The sequence below is a fragment of the Nipponia nippon genome, unplaced genomic scaffold (genome assembly GCF_047370975.1).
Source record: "Nipponia nippon isolate SJK-2023a ecotype South Korea unplaced genomic scaffold, ASM4737097v1 scaffold_34, whole genome shotgun sequence".
NCBI lineage: Eukaryota > Metazoa > Chordata > Aves > Pelecaniformes > Threskiornithidae > Nipponia > Nipponia nippon.
This window is the reverse complement of record NW_028262352.1, coordinates 3950445-3967649: the sequence shown is the minus strand read 5'-3', so window position 1 is coordinate 3967649 and position 17205 is coordinate 3950445. Positions and strand designations below refer to the sequence as shown.

At 41.7% G+C, this 17205-nt stretch overlaps 1 protein-coding gene across 2 annotated transcripts in view; it reads right to left on the bottom strand.

The window, feature by feature from the left end:
* Positions 1-1363: 1363 nt before the first annotated feature.
* The window catches only part of LOC104023398 (E3 ubiquitin-protein ligase KCMF1-like), a 56316-nt gene continuing 40474 nt past the window's right edge, over positions 1364-17205 (bottom strand). For both annotated transcript variants that reach the window (XM_087770980.1, XM_087770979.1), the window contains exons 4-7: positions 16480-16581; positions 12495-12669; positions 3328-3607; positions 1364-1987 (exon numbers count right to left, since the gene is read on the bottom strand). In XM_087770980.1, coding sequence (XP_087627106.1) covers positions 1735-1987; positions 3328-3607; positions 12495-12669; positions 16480-16581 — 810 coding nt within the window. In that variant the 3' untranslated portion in view covers positions 1364-1734. The remainder of the gene's footprint in view (positions 1988-3327; positions 3608-12494; positions 12670-16479; positions 16582-17205) is intronic.

Genomic DNA, 17205 nt, shown 5'->3' with positions numbered 1-17205 from the left:
CAGGAACTTGTCGCCATTGCCCCTATCCCTTAAGTCACTGTGTTCAGCCAGGCGGAGAGAGGACAGGGAATCCTCCGTATCATGGGTCCTGTCTGCCTGTTGGGACTGTCTCAGGGAAGGTAGGGTAATGTGCAGAAGATGTGTACGAAAAGACTACAGTTTGATTTATTTTTTTTTAACACCCTCAACAATCAATTAAAAATGAGTCTTTATTGAGGGTAACTCCTGAGATAACCAGAAGAAGTGTAAAAAGTTCCCTTAAAACATTTTCTGTTGCAGAGAGTAAAAGAAAAACAACGCTAATACAATACTAAATGGAAACAATCAGAATCTGAGAATTGAGAAAATGAGAATGGAACTCAAATGTCAACCTATGGGGTAGCTTCTTTTGTTGCTGTTACCTTAGATTAACATACATATCACAGTTCTCTTAGGAACATCATCAAGTTTTCAAGTCTAATTTTCAGAAGTTGTGTGCATTTTTATCTTTATAAGCTAACTTTACATTCCAAATAACTAAAGCCTTGCTGTCCCTTGCTTTGGGGCTATTGTAATAATCCATACAAAAAACCCTTATAGGATTAACAGTATAGGCAAATAGGTAGCATGACTCAATTAAAAAGGCTTTATTTTTCATGTCAGAAATATAACCCAAAAACCCAATAAATAAAGGTTGATAGGAAGTTAGCATTAAGAATTCAATTGTAACATATGGAGATATCTGGGAAGTCAAATCCTCAAGCTCTCCTGATACTAAGGAGTCTCTGCAAACTATGAAGCAAATACATAAATAACTCAAAATGATAAGGACTGTGAAGGCTTAGAACTAAGACATCGTAATCCAGGTTAACTCCCCCCCCCCCCCCCCAACAGTGAATATATGGATCATTTACACCTAAATAAAGTATATTTAACACAAAAAGGAAAACTTTCAAGAAAGGTGAACAAAATTTGGTTTTAGGGCACACAGAAGCCCTTTGTGGTAGATTCCAGTAGTGGCCCTTGTTTTTGTCTCCTACAAATGAATACAAAGTTCAATTTCACATGGATATGATGTCTAACAGAGCAACATAGTGGTCACGATATAGCAAGACGTCACACTCCGGAAGCAAAAATATAGCCCACTGCAGAGTTTGCATTAATACGCAGGGAGAGCACATAAAAAGGTCATCGGTCATGTGTTACTCAAAGGCTACTTCACAGCCACGAACTGCTAGTGAGCATTAATCTTTTTTTTGTCACATTACCTTTGAATAATGGGAAAGCTTTCGGGTTTTATAGTTTTACTCCTTGTACTTACATTTTTTAAATGACAAGGTCACTAAAACTCATGCACGCTGCAAAAAAAAAAATCATGCAGTAGTTAAGGTAAACCATCCAAGCAATTTTTATTCATTAATATTCATAAATACACACAGCAGCTTTATTAGAGATTTTTCTTTTTTTTCTCTTCAGTTTGAACGTGGAGTATTAGGAGAGCTTTTTGCACGTCAAGCTACAGGATGCAGAGCTTTTTTCTCCGCACTGCAACCTATATTTACCTGCTAAAAGTAAAAATTGGTTAAGTGAAAATGATTATCGTATATATCTTTTCTCTCTTCCTTTGAATGTACACAATTGTAACAAGAGTGACAGACCTGAAATTACAATCACCAAAACAAACCCAAGATAGTTGTTGTCCACTTTCATTGGCAAATACAGCACAGAGGACATTGTCTGCAAAGTGGGATGCCATCAAAGAGGAGGCTCATTTCCTTTATTATTCTCTTTTAAATTTAGGTTTTCTAAAGCAACATCTAGAGGCATAATATCTACACAGCCCATAGCACCAAAATCAGCAATCTCTCCCCGTTCGTCCTCATCTGAGGAGGAACTTTCTTCCTGCATCAAAGTGGACAGTAGAAGCTCTTGAACAAACAAGCTGCGGTCTGCCCGTTCGCTTTCCTTTGACTGACGCTCTGCTTCTGACATCTTAGGATCATTCAACCTGCATAGCGTCACAGAAAGAGAGAAGACAGGCTTAGTAGCATCATCAACAAAATGGACTTTCACTAATTGCCTAAACAGCTGGACTGATGCATGCTGAATAACATCTGAAAGCCGTTCCTTTGAGAAACAACCTAGGTACTGCTGCACTTCTTTTGACATGTACAGATCTGACGACACCTGGCACTCCTGATGCAAGAATACAGACATTTAACAAACTTGTTCCTAGATGCTTCAAAAAACTTCATAGAAGTGGATTCTAAGGCTGAAGGAAAAAAATAGCTATTTCTGAAGTTTCTTTCCCTTCAGAGGGGTTTTGTTTTAAGGGGTGTTAAAATTCTCCAGTCATCCCGTAAGTGCTCATTTTGTCCCCAGGACAACTTTTAAATGCAAGCATGACAAAATACATTACTACACACATAATGCCCAGAGATTCCCAAAGCACAGTACATCATTCACTTCACTTATCAGTGCATGCACCATCACCTAATAGAAGCAAGGAAATTGCTTGCTCCAGTTCTATCCTAGCTCACAAGATCAGTGACTGACATTTGCAGATACTTTCATTAAAGTTAGTATTTTCAAAAAGTTTTGGATTGAGATAGTATCACAAGTTTTGATAAAAATCAGCATGATGGCAATAAGTTGTCCCAACCCAGGTTTCTAGACACAGAAACTGTTTAAATGCCTGTGCTCTTTCTCAACATCTAATTGAAAAACACCCTCCCTTGAATCCAGAAAATCGATATTCTAAACCTCCTAAAAGAGCTGGAATGAGAGTGGGCAACTCTTCTATAGCAGAATGGAGTAGATGATCGTTGTAGGTCCCTTCCAACTGAACTATTCTATTCTATAGAACTCTAGGATCTAACTATACTTTCTGAAACAGACATGTATTCTGCTTATTAATAGCACATTCCTTATTTGCTTTTTTCATCCAAAATACTTTATATATAAACCTCTATTCAACCTTCAGCCTTCATTAAAGATTCATTTCCTATTAAATAAAACTACCTTTTAAGTTCTCTCCCCTCACATTATCAGCATAAAAGTTAGAAACATATTATTGTAAAGGCTCTTGTTTTATCAGAAGTAGTAGGGTAAACAAGCACAGTTTACCAAAGTAATATCCCTTATGTTTCTCTTCAAATTGAGAAACAGCAAGTAATATTTATTCATTGCTTAGGAACAAACACACAGCAGGGTTGAAAAGGAGATGTTACAAATGCAAACAAAGGCATAGTATCTCAACTACAAACTTCATTAGGGATCTGGCAGTAGTTTCACTGTACTCTATGTTCATAACAGGACCAAGGAAAACAGAAATGGCAGAAGAGTTACCTTGTAAGAAGAAACTGAGAATTCTGTATAGTCTGCTGATTGTTTTCTGTGTTAGATGTATTGGTTGCTGCTATAGATTGTGTAAGAGTGGTGGGGATGCTGCTTGTGTTAGTGCGTCTAGTTGCATTGCGTGCAGTCTCCAGTTGTTGTCTTGCTGCCTGTGCATGCTGTCGCTCCAACTGCAGTTGCATCTGCAGCTGCTGTAACTGAGAAGCAGAAGGGCCAGAAGAATTGAGCTGCCCCGCAGAACGTCTCACGCCTGATAACTGAGATAAAAGTTCTGCCAGAAGAGAGAGAAGTTTCTACAGTGAAATCTGCTTAAATACATATCACATGACAGCATAAATATGTCCTGAATACCAGTAAATCAATTCCTTTGCTTTCTAAAACCCTTCATCAATGAAATTAATGAACAAATCATATTGATTTGAAAAGCTTCATGGGCTATCCATTACAAGCATCCCATGTCTCAAAGCCCATAGGGTAAGGAAGATTAAGAATCATCTAAAGAACTGTACATAAATAGGAAAGTCAAAGCTTAAAGCTTTGTAAACCAATAAGAGTCAACCTATGGGGGATACCACATAAGCAATATCCTGTGCAACAATTCTCTAAAATTTTATCTTCAAGACAAAATAGTTACTAAGAAACCACTTCAATTCTGACTTCAGTTGGTGGCTTTATATCCCCGCCATGCACCTTCAATGCATATTCCAGAGGCAAGCTGTGCTGCCAAAAAGACAAATATTACAGCATCATTTTAGACATTTTTAGAAAATATTCAGTTCAGAAAGATTTTTCAAATGTTGTATTACATGAAAAATATTTCACCGCAGCAGGACTTTTTGTGAGACTTTCAACCTCTGCTGGAAAAAAAGAAATTCTAAAAATAAAAAAAATAAATAAATAAGTCTAGCCTGGATTTCTTTCCTTCAAAGTCCAAGACTGTGACAAATTCTGTCTATGCTAAGCATTTCCCAAAATAAATGATAATAATAAGTTATTGCTCAGTGATTTACTACAGATTATATTCCACACAAAGTTGTGAGTACTACTTTGTTGTGTTTGATACAAGGAGGGCAGAAGTAGTAGATTATTTTGTTCCCCTATCCATCCAACCCTCATTAAAGCTGCAAGTTGTTATTACAGGTCAAAAATTTTCCTTACATGTTACTTTCAAGATATAATCCTTTGAAACTAGGCTTTTCTTAGGGGAATAAAGCACAGTGCAGTAGCTCTTTGCATCAGGAACACTTGAAATGCCAACAGTAAATGCTCAAGTCACTTTTCATCAGCACAGCTAATCATATCAAGATTAACTACCAATAATATCTTATTTCAATAATTACTGATAACCACCACAAGGAGAAAAATAAATAAATAACGTTTACAGGTCTGTTACAAGCACAAGTTCTAACTTCTGGAAGATTTATAACGCTGCCAGGTAAGACAGATGTATTTATCCTCACTGTTTGTAAGATCACTTTGAGTACAGCTTAACAGAACCCTGGTAGCAGATGTGAATTTGAGACACAGGCTTGGCATGACACAGACATCCAGCCAGGCTGCACTACATTCTCTGAATGCAAAAAACATTTCACCAAAAAAAAAAAAAAAGACTCAAAGGAATACCATTTTATTACACATGCTCCTAAATGGGAAGGCCTTGTGAGGCTGAAACAAACCAAGGTAGCCACTTCACATTTAACTCGGCTGAACTAACACCCGCTGTAATGGTAAGAGGAAGCCTTGCACTCCAGGACATACAAACATCCTCCCTTCTTGCACCAACTTTAGTGCTTTACAGACCCATGACCTAACTTAACTCACTAAGATGACAGAAAATTTTTCATCCTCTTTTGCTGGGATATTTTTAGTAGTAGGAGTACAGCCAGCAGGTCCTGGGAAGTGATACTTGCCCTCTGTGCGGCACTGCCGAGGCCGCATCCAGAGTGCTGTGTCCAGTTTTAGGCTCCCCAGGACAAGAGACACATAGACATAATGGAGCAAGTCCAGTGGAGGGCCACCAAGATGATCAGGATGCTGGAACACAGTACATGAGGAAAGAGTGGGAGAACTGGGTTTGTTCAGCCTGGAAAAGAATACTTTAGAAGATATTGCTGTCTGAATCTACCCGATTGGAAGATACAAAGAAGACTAAGCTAGACTCTTCTCAGAGGCATACAGCAATAGGACAAGAGTCAGAAAAGGGAACATGGGAAATTCCAATTATATCCAAAGGGTTTTATTTTTTGTATCCCCCTCACTCCCCCCTTTTAAAACGTGAAGGTTTTTAAATACTAGAATAGGTTGCCCAGAGAAGCTATAGGATCTCTGTCCTTGGAGGCATTCAAAACTCAACTGAATGAGGCCTTGAGCAACCTGATCAACCTGATCTAAATAGATCTCCTTTGAGAAAGCGGTTGGAAATAGACAATCTGCAGAGGTCAACTCCAAACTAAATTTTTCTATTATTTTTCTGCCATTTCAATGAGTTAAATCAGCTCAGAGAGGGCAGCCAGCACAACAGAGACAAAGGAACTATGCCTATGGAAAGGGGGGTGGGGGTGGACCTGCAGCTTCCTCTTTCAAAAGCAATGCACTTTTAAGTTGGTTCACTGCCGCTCAAGGAATCATAGCCCAACAATAAGAAGCTCCAGTTTAAACATTTGTGCCCTTCCAGGGTGTGAAGCAAAGGCAGATAACAGCAGGAACTTAGATAAGTGCAGGAAGTTCTGAAGTTTCCCTAACACTTATCATCTTTCACTATACAAGTGTAAGATTGATGTCTTAAGATTTTACATTAGGAAAAATTATGGCTTTTTTAAAAAATCAACTTCTTGGTCAATTATTTTTACCTCTTTAAATAAAACTTATTCTTGAAAACCATAAAGTTGAAAAAATACTTACAGATTATATCTGTAAATCCTAAAAACATGCCTGCGTGATTGTTGGAAGTGAAAATTCTCCTAAACCTGTCCAAAATATGACACAGAAATCATAGAATGTTTTGGGTTGGAAGGGACCTTTAAAGATCATCTAGTCTAACCTCCCTGCTGTAGGCAGGGACATCTTTCACTAGATCAGGTTGCTTAAAGCCCCATCTAGCCTGACCTTGAACACTTCCAGGGATAGGGCATCCACAACTTCTCTGGGCATCCTGTCCCAGTTTCTCACCACTCTCATCGAAAAAAAATTCTTCCTTATATCCATTCTAAATCTACCCTCTTACAGTTTGCAACCATTGCCCCTTGTCCTGTCACTACAGGCCCTGATAAAAAGTCTCTCTCTGTCTTTCGTATAAGCCCCCTTTAAGTACTGAAAGGCTGCAATAAGGTCTCCCTGCAGCCTTCTCTTCTCCAGACTGTACAACCCCAGCTCTTTCAGCCTTTCCTCACAGGAGAAGCATTCCATGACTCTGATCATTTTTGTGGCCCTCCTCTGGACCGGCTCCAACAGGTCCATGTCTTTCTTGTACTGGTGACCCCAGAGTTGGACGCACACTGGACGCAGGACCTAGCACTTGGCCTCGTTAAACTCCGTGCGGTTCACATATCAGCTCTTGCAAGAAAAGCAGCATTGATGCGGCCCAGGATACGGTTGGCTTTCTGGGCTGCAAACGCACAATGCCAGCTCACGTCCAGCTTTTCATCCACCAGTATATCCTCAAACCCTTCTCTGCAGGGCTGCTCTCAGTCTATTCATCTCCAGTCTGTACTGATGCTGGGGATTGCCCCAACCCAGGCGCAGGACCTAGCACTTGGCCTTGTTGAACTTTGTGAGGTTCACACAGGCCCACTCCTCAAGCCTCTCAAGGTCCCTCTGGATGGCAGCCCTTCCCTCTAGCGAATCAACTGCACCACTCAGCTTGGCGTCATCTGCAAACTTGCTGAGGGTGCATGCAATCCCACTGTCTACATCGTCGATAAAGATATTAAACAGTATTGGTCCCAGTATGAGCCCTTGAGGGACACCACTCATTACTGGTTTCCACTTGGACATTGAGCCATTGACTGAAATTCTTTGGACGTAGTCATCCAGTCAATTCCTTATCTGTCTAACAGTTCACCTGTCAAACTCATATCTATCCAGATTAGAGGCAAGAATGCTGTGGGGGACTGTGTCAAAGGCCTTACAGAAGTCCAAGTAGATGGCCTCTGTAGGTCTTCCCTTGTCCACTGATGCAGTCACTCCATCGCAGAAGACCACCAGATTAGTCAGGCACAATTTGCCCTTGGTGAAGCCATGTTGGCTGTCTCTAATCACCTCCCTGCCTTCCATATAGTTCGACATGTCTTCCAGGAGGATCTGTTCCACGATCTTACTGGGCACAGAGGTGAGGCTGACTGGTTGGTAGTTCCCAGGGTCCTTCTTTTTACCTTTTTTAAAAATGGGCATGATGTTTCCCTTTTCTCTAGTCACTGGGGGCTTCGCTTTACTGTCATGACTTTTCAAATACGATGGAGAGTGGCTTGGCCACTACATCAGCCAATTCCCTCAGGACCCTGGGATGCATCTCGTCAGGTCCCATGGACTAGTGTACATTCACGTTCCTCAGGTGGTCTCGAACCTGACCTTCTCCTACAATGGGAGGGACTTCATTCCCCCAGTCCATGCCTTGAGATATGTGGGAAGAGGTAAGGAAGGGAGATGTAAGATGTGGAGAGGTAAGGAAGGGGGTCAGCAAGACCGCTACCCTGAACTTCAGAAGGGCAGACTTTGGGCTGTTCGGGAGTCTGGTTAACAGAGTCCCTTGGGAGGCAGTCCTGAAGGGCAAAAGAGTCCAGGAAGGCTGGATGTTATTCAAGGAGGAAATCTCAAAGGCGCAGGAGCAGGCCGTCCCCATGTGCCGCAAGTCAAGCAGGCGGGGGAGAAGACCGGCCTGGCTGAACGGAGAGCTTTGGCTGGAACTCAGGAAAAAAAGGAGAGCCTACCGCCTTTGGAAGAAGGGGCAGGCGACTCAGGGGGACTACAAGGATGTTGTGAGGATATGCAGGGAGAAGATCAGAAAGGCGAAGGCACAGCTGGAACTTAAACTGGCCACCGACGTTAAAGACAACAAAAAAAGTTTTTATAAATACATGAGTGACAAAAGGAGGGCCAGGGAGAATCTCCCTCCTTTGTTGGATACAGAAGGTAACCTTGCACGAAGGATGAGGAAAAGGCAGAGATACTTAATGCCTTCTTTGCCTCAGTCTTTAATAGTCAGACTGGTCATCCTCGGGTTTTTCAGGCCCCTGAGCTGGGAGAAGGAGATAGGACGCAGAGTGAAGTCCCAGTTGTTGAAGAGGTGGCAGTCACTGACCTGCTCCTCCACCTGGATGTCCACAAGTCGATGGGCCGAGATAGGATCCACCCGAGGATACTGAGGGAGCTGGCGGAGGAGCTGGCCAAGCCACTCTCCATCATTTATCAGCAGTCCTGGTCAACCAGGGAGGTCCCTGATGACTGGAAACTAGCAAACGTGACGCCCCTCTACAAGAAGGGTCAGAAGGAGGATCCCGGGAACTACAGGCCTGTCAGCCTGACCTTGGTGCTGGGGAAGGTCATGGAACAAATCATCTTGAGTGCCATTATGCAGCAAGTGCGGGACAACCGAGGGATCAGGCCCAGCCAGCATGGGTTTATGAAAGGGAAATCCTGTTTCACTAACCTGGTCTCCTTCTATGACAAGGTGACCCGCTTGGTGGATGAGGGGAAGACTGTGGATGTTGTCTACTTGGACTTTAGTAAGGCCTTTGACACTGTCTCCCACAGCATTCTCCTGGAGAAGCTGGCTGCACACGGCTTGGATGGGTGCACTCTATGCTGGGTTAAAAACTGGCTGGACGGCCGAGCCCAGAGAGTGGTGGTGAATGGAGTCCAATCCAGTTGGTGGCCGGTCACGACTGGTGTTCCCCAGGGCTCAGTGTTGGGGCCGGTCCTGTTCAATATCTTCACCGATGATCTGGATGAGGGGATCGAGTGCACCCTCAGAAAGTTTGCAGACGACACCAAGTTGGGTGGAAGTGTCGATCTGCTGGAGGGTAGGAAGGCCCTACAGAGGGACCTGGACAGGCTAGACTGATGGGCTGGGGCCAACTGCATGAGGTTCAACAAGGCTGAGTGCTGGGTCCTGCACTTGGGTCACAACAACCCCTTGCAATGCTACAAGCTTGGGGAGGAGTGGCTGGAAAGCTGCCTGGTAGAAAAGGACCTAGGGGTGTTGGTTGACAGCCGCCTGAACATGAGCCAGCAGTGTGCCCAGGTGGCCAAGAGGGCCAATGGCATCCTGGCTTGTATCAGGAATAGTGTGGCCAGCAGGACCAGGGAGGTGATAGTGCCCCTGTACTCGGCACTGGTGAGGCCGCACCTCGAGTACTGTGTTCACTTTTGGGCCCCTCACTACAAGAAGGACATTGAGGTGCTGGAGCGTGTCCAGAGGAGGGCAACGAAGTTGGTGAAGGGTCTGGAGAACAAGTCTTATGAGGAGCGGCTGAGGGAGCTGGGGTTGTTTAGCCTGGAGAAGAGGAGGCTGAGGGGAGACCTTATTGCTCTCTACAACTACCTGAAAGGAGGCTGTAGCGAGGTGGGGGTTGGTCTCTTCTCCCTAGTAACGAGTGATAGAATGAGAGGAAATGGCCTCAAGCTGCACCAGGGGAGGTTTAGGTTAGATATTAGGTAAAACTTCTTCACCGAGAGGGTGGTCAAGCATTGGAACAGGCTGCCCAGGGAAGTGGTTGAGTCCCTGGAGGTATTTAAAGAACGGATAGATACGGTGCTTGAAGACATGGTATAGATGGACTTGGCAGTGATAGGTTGACGGTTGGACTCGATGATCTTAAGGGTCTTTTCCAACCTTGACGATTCTATGATTCTATGCTTTTAAGAGAGATTAGCATTGAAAATTGAGGCAAAAAATTGTTGAGCACCTCAGCCTTCGCCACATCAGCTGTCACTAGTTCGCATGTCTTATTTATTGGGGGTGGGTACATTTTCTTTAATCTTTCTTTTCTGGCCAATGTACCTGTAGAAGCCCTTCTTATTATTCTTTGCATCCCTCACCAAATTCAGATCCAACTGTGCCTTAGCTTTCCTGGTCCCATGTCCACACATCCAGGCAGCGTCCCTATATTCTTCCCAGGATACATGTCCCTGGTTCCACTGCCTGTGCATTTCCTTCTTACACTTTAGTTTGACCAGGAGGTCCTTACTCAGCCATGCTGGTCTCCTGCCTTCCTTGCCCGATTTCTTACACATGGGAATCAAGAGCTCTTGCACTCTAAGAAATATGTCCTTAAAGAGCTGCCAGCTCTGTTCAGCTCCTTTGTCCCTGAAGGCAGTTTCCCACAAGGTCCCATCCACTAGTTCCTTAAACAACTGAAAGCTTGCTCTCCTAAAATTCAGGGTCCTGACTCTACCCTTCACCTGGCCCATATTCCTCAAAGTTGTGAATCCCACCAGGGCATGATCACTGCAGTAGATGTCAGGGTGATTGAAGTCCCCCAGCAGGATCAGAGCCTGTGAGCATTCTGCTTCCTGTAGTTGAAGTAAGAACACTTCATCAAACAGGCTCCCTTTGATCTGGGGGCCTGTAGTAAACACCAACCACAAGGTTTCCTTTGTTGGCTTGGCCCCTAATTTTTACCCATAAGCTCTCAACCTGTTCGTTGCTGTTTTTCAGACAGCTCTGTGCAGTCAGTCTTTTTTTTTTTTTTTTTTTAACATAGAGGGCAACCCCCCCACCCCTCCTTCCTTCTGAACAGTTTACAGCTATCAATTGCAGCGCTCCAGTCGTGCAATTCGTCCCACCATGTTTCAGCAATAGCGATTAGATCATAGCTTTCTAGCTGCACAGTGGCTTCCAGCTCCTCCTCTTTGTTACCCTTGCTGTGTGCATTGGTATAGAGGCACTTCAGCTGGGCTATCCACCCTGTCACCTTTTAGAGGAACATGCCCTAATACCTTTGAGGCATTTCACAGGTGTTTCCCTGTTGGTTCCTAATACATTAGCAGCCCCTGGCTCTTCTCTATTGCTCAGAACTCCATCCCCTTCCCCCACACTAAATCTAGTTTAAAGCCCTCCTTGTAAGTCTGGCCAGCTTGTTGGTGAAGGCCCTCTTGCACCACTTGGTCAGGTGAATCCCATCAGCTCCCAACAGACCCAGCTTCTCAAAGGCAGATCCATGATCACAGAAGCCAAAACCTTGAGTATGGCACCAGCCACGCAGCCAGGCATTCACCTGTTCAATTAATCTTCTCCTTCCTGAACCCCTTCCTCTGACTGGGAGGATAGAGGAGAACACCACTTGTGCTCCAGATCCTTTTAACATTGCTCCGAGGGACATATAGTCTCTTTTGATGGTTCTAAGTTGCCTCGTCGCAGTATCACTGGACCCTATGTGGAATAGTAGGAGTGGATGATAATCCGTAGGGTTCACCAGGCTCAGCAGCCTCTCAGTGATGTCACAAATGCGAGCTCCTGGTAGGCAGCAAACTTCTCTAGAGAAATTGTCTGGATGGCTAATGGGTGCTTCCATGCCTCTCAGTAAGGAGTCTCCGTTTACTAATACTTTATGTGCTTTTCTGGTGGCACTGGTTCTAATGCAGGTGGATGGTTGGATCAACGGTCGGCTTTTCCTGGATCTTGTCCATTACTCATGTGCTCTTCATTCTCCAACCCCAGAGCATCGTCTCTGTTACGTAGGGGCACTTTAGGGGAAGGGGGAAGGTTCTTCTGCCCCAAGCAGAGACAAGAGTCCAGTCTCCTTCATATCATGAGTTACTTGTGTTCAGTCAGCTTGAGGTTGAATTCAGGCTTACCTTCCCTTTGCACAACCTTAAGGCAGGGCTGTTGCTCAGCTCTGTATAAAATGCTTATTAAAATACAGTTATTTAAGAATTTTAAAAGAGAGTTAAAAGACCTCCTAAAAATCAAACTGTAATCTGAAAGTAAAATGAGCACATTTTAAACGTCTATCAATAATATTCCAATTGAACCAATTTCATCTTGATGAACTCAAGTACAGCACAAAATTGGGAAGCACATATATATATTTTTTATATATATATATAAAATATATTTTTTTTTCAAAACACAGAAAAACAAGGCAACTATTATCATCTTGGATTTTGTTTCAAAGTCTATTTAAGGACTCTGAGCTAAAATCAGTGGTTACAGCTCTTACCAGCTATAGGATCCATGGTTTCTCTATTGCTTGGAGAATATGAACTCTGAGAAGATGAAAGCCCACCAGTGGAACTGCTAGTAAAGTGCATGTTTGATCTACGTGCACGGGGGCCTCCCAAACCCCGGCCTGGGTGAAACATTCTACGTACGTGCCGAACGCCACTAGATTCATCGTAACCAAGCAGTTAAGAAAAGTCTTTTGCTATCAAGTATTAAACAGCAAGAACATTTACTAGGTGGAATAATCAGGCAACATACTATTCCTCATTCATAAAACAATAATTCAACTTTATAAGTGTAATGCAATCATAGCTATGGTGCCAGTCAGACCTATAGATCTGAACCCAAGGTACCCAGGGCTGCTTGCACCAAATTAATCTTTCCCAGGCTTTTTATCATGTCTAAAAAAAATGTCAGGATGGATTTCTTGCCTTCTGGATCAAAGTTTTCTACTAGGTAATTTAAACCGATGATTCATATTCAGCAGAACACATAACAGACATAAGGATTTTAACATCAAAATTGGGAAAGAAGGGTATTTAAATACTGAAAATAATCTGCAAAGTTTTATTGCCATTCTTACCAAGAGCACACAGTAATTATTGCATTTTATACTTTTATCCAAAGAATTTCACCCACCGCAGTCTTCAAGGAATTACAGGTCAACAGAGGATTCAGCACTTCTGTCACACCCCTTTGCTTCATCTTCCCTCTCTTTCTCCACACAAACTCCATTTGCTCCAATTATGAAAACAAGCCCTTTCACTTTCTTTATTTCCCACATTTCTTAGGAGATGTCTATAAAAGCTATGACTTGAAATATAAGCTTTTTCATACATACTAAGAGACTATCAGCAAATCATTTAAAGATGATCTTTCCCAGAACAGTGTTAACATATGAGTTCTGCCAAGACAGTCTAGCTAAAGCTTCTTTTTATATTAAGAAGCACTAGTGCAATTAACTACTAAGGTAGGAAAAAATGTACTTGGACATATCTTATTTTTCCAATTTCTAAATTAGTAGTTTTAGCTCACCTTATCTCCAATTTTCTTATTTCCAAAAATAGCATGTTTATCACTTCTATAAAAATCTATTATTTGTATCAGACTGGTGCCCAAAGTACTTATCACACAACGTACAATTATGGTGTAGAATTCATTTCCTCATGATATCACTGAGTTGAGAAATTTAAGACTGAAAAATTATTAGACTTCTTTTGGCAAGTAAGAATATCCAGTTACTATAATAAATACTTTCAGGAAGAATTGACTCTTTCAAATCTAGCTGGCTGAACATGAGTCAGCAGTGGGCTCAGGTGACCAAGAGGGCCAACGGCATCCTGGCTTGTATCAGGAATAGTGTGGCCAGCAGGACCAGGGAGGTGATAGTGCCCCTGTACTCGGCACTGGTGAGGTCGCACCTCGAGTACTGTGTTCAGTTTAGGGCCCCTCACTACAAGACAGACAGGTGCTGGAGTGTGTCCAAAGAAGGGCAATGAAGCTGGTGAAGGGTCTGGAGAACAAGTCTTTTGAGGAGTGGCTGAGGGAGCTGGGGTTGTTTAGTCTCGAGTACAGGAGGCTGAGGGGAGACCTTATTGCTCTCTACAGCTACCTGAAAGGAGGTTGTAGTGAGGTGGGGGTTGGTCTCTTCTCCCAAGTAACAAGTGGTAGGACAAGAGGAAATAGGCTCAAGTTATGCCAGGGGAGATTTAGATTGGATATTAGGAAAAATTTCTTCACAGAGAGAGTGGTTAGGCATTGGAACAGACTGCCCAGGGAAGTGGTACAATCACAGTCCCTGGAAGTATTCAAAAACCGTGTGGATGTGGTGCTTAGGGACATGGTTTAGAGGTAGACCAGGCAGTTAGGTTAACAGGTTGGACTCGATGATCTCAGAGGTCCTTTCCAACCTTAACGATTCTATGATTCTATAAAACATTTCACTTGCAGAGTTTAGGAGGGGGTGAAAAAAATCTCCCTTGGGACAGAGTATAGTTGTCTAGCACAGATTGGTTTGTTCCTCCTTTGAATCTGTTGATACTGCATACTGGTAGTGACAGAACATTGTCAATAATATTTTACTGATTGACTACTGCTCTCATGCAGTTTGGGAAGCTTTCCATAGCTACATCTTATAGAAAAAATGCCCCCATTCTGGGATTTTTTTTAAAGTAAACTTGGGAAATAAGATAACTAGAATATCCTTAATATAAATCCTTTGAAAAATTGCAGCCTTGGTCTCATTTAGAAAAGGATCTTAGTAGCTTGCTAACTGCACCTTTCAAAGTTCTTTTAAGATAAACAACATTATTTAAATACTAGTTAAGAGTATATTGATGTCTCACCCAACTATGCTGAGGTTAGAAAAGCATTTGGAACTCTTAACTCATTGCAAACATATACTGAAAACAACCAAGCTAGAACCATTTACATGGTCAAGACTAAAGTCATGTTTTAAGCAGCAAAACAGTTGAAAATTGTTTATGAAAGAAACTGTAATTTGAAGAGCTGTCCAGAGTCTCCAAGGATAAAGGTGTATATCTTGTAGTGGCTGCACAGGATTCCTCACAAGAAATATGTGCAGCCATTTAAAACAGCTTAAAAAACCCTTCCAACTGCTACACAAAAGACAATATCGTTTCCTAAACTGCTAGCAACTGGGCAAGGGGAAATCTCTCCCCCTTTTTCTTCCTTTTAGTCTTAGCTGTCAGAAGACATGAAATAGCACCCAACATGGAACAGCTAGTGCAGAAAAAATTTCTCTATCAAGTTTTGTGGACTTGGTAACACTGATTGCTAAAGCAATGCTGTACAGAAACTTCCACATGCATTTTCAATAATTATTTATAACATGGTCCAATTTATAAAGCCCATCAGTTTCATGATGACTGACACTGTTGCCTTACTCAGTAACTGAAAAGATTATTCTAATTTCTCTAGCTCTTATGTAGCTAGTAATAAACACACATTTCCCAATTAAAAGTTATCTGACATCACTGATGTGGGAGGGGGAGGAAAAGCTCCAGAAGCATGAATTCTAATCCAACACGTCATCCACTTCAATAGGAAGTTAATTTCACTATGTAATTGGGACTGACAATTTAAATGCTAACAAATTTAAATGTAAATACAGATCACAACCAAAGTGAAACCATTTCCTCTAATGTTGCTAGCAGTAGATATAATGAACTTGAGTTTTTCATGATGGCCTGTACTTCCATGAAGTAAGAGTACCTTCTGAAATTACGTTGTAGGTATTTGTACAGCAAAAAAACAAGCCACATTACTATTCCTAAGATCAAGTAACGCAGAAGAAAATTGTACTTAAAGTGCAAAGAAACTGACAGTTTGAGCTCTTCAGTCATCGAGAGTAGTTATATCACTACAATCTTCAGATAACTGAAAGACAGCCCTAATCCCTAGGAAGTCTCCTGATAGCTCTTCTAGTTATATCTTAAAAAAGTCAATAAATAACAGGCTGAAATTACCCTATTGAAATATAGTGATAAAACTAATCAAACACTTAAAATCACTCAAAGTTCAAAGCATTCTCTGACACATTTGCTTTTGGTGAAATTTACTGCTTTCAGTCTCATAATTATCTATAATACACTATTGCATCTGGATTGCTGCTTTCCCGTACACAAAATGGCATCAGAACTAATGACCAAGAAGGGTAAAAACTGCAGTGCAGAAAGAAGCAGCTGGGTGTCAAAAACATCTTTAAAAGGTTTTGCTATCAGGAATAAAACAAAAACACACACCCACATTGTCAAGCTACACCTAAAGCCCATTCACAGTCTGATAAATATAAATATATATACATATAAAAAATTCAGACATACAGATCCCCTATAACTAAACACCAATTCTAAAAAATAAGCAAAAGTGATGTAGCCACTTGACTACAGAAGTCAAAACAAGTAGTTACAGCTATTATAAGGAATAGTCTATCCCTTTTCCCTCAACTTAAGAAAGGATATTAAATCTCTAGGAGCTCTGTGTTCCAGTGTAAGATGAGCTGCAAAGTCATCTGTGACATGATTAGGATCCCCTCCAGGTAATGCTGCACATATTGGACAAATCTGAAACAACAAAGCGAGAAAAAAAACCAAACACAACCAACTTTACACAAATCACAAAACACATAATTCAGAGTTGATCACTTGACATGGATTCTTATACTTTAAATATCACATTCTAATCCTATATCTAAACAGCCACAGGTTTAAAACAGTAAATGTGTTCAAATGCAGCTGTTAATTTTAGTACCTTTTTAAGACCAACTTGTCCTTGTAATTATGCTTTTAATAATACCATGGAAACCAAAAAGTAAAATTTTCAAATCCTATCTGCAATGTTTCGGCTTTCAAACTTGTCTTTATATGTCAATTCCAGCACAGACAGTAGGTCTGGTTACACAGGATTACTGCTTATATGTACCTGCATATGACATTATCAAGTTCATTTACTGCTCTTTGAATCCCCAAGCAACTTCTCATTCATCTCACCAGAGAAATGTGGGAAGGAGAATGAAACCAGATGCGAATATTCATTAAAGTATCATCACTGAGACCACTCACTGAAGTAACATGCAAATAGAGATTTGGCAGAGAAGAGAAGAAAAACTCCTTATTCCTACCAAGTATTTTGGGAGATGGCATTATAGTTTTGTTTTTTCCTTAAGCCTAAACACACATTTAAAAAAA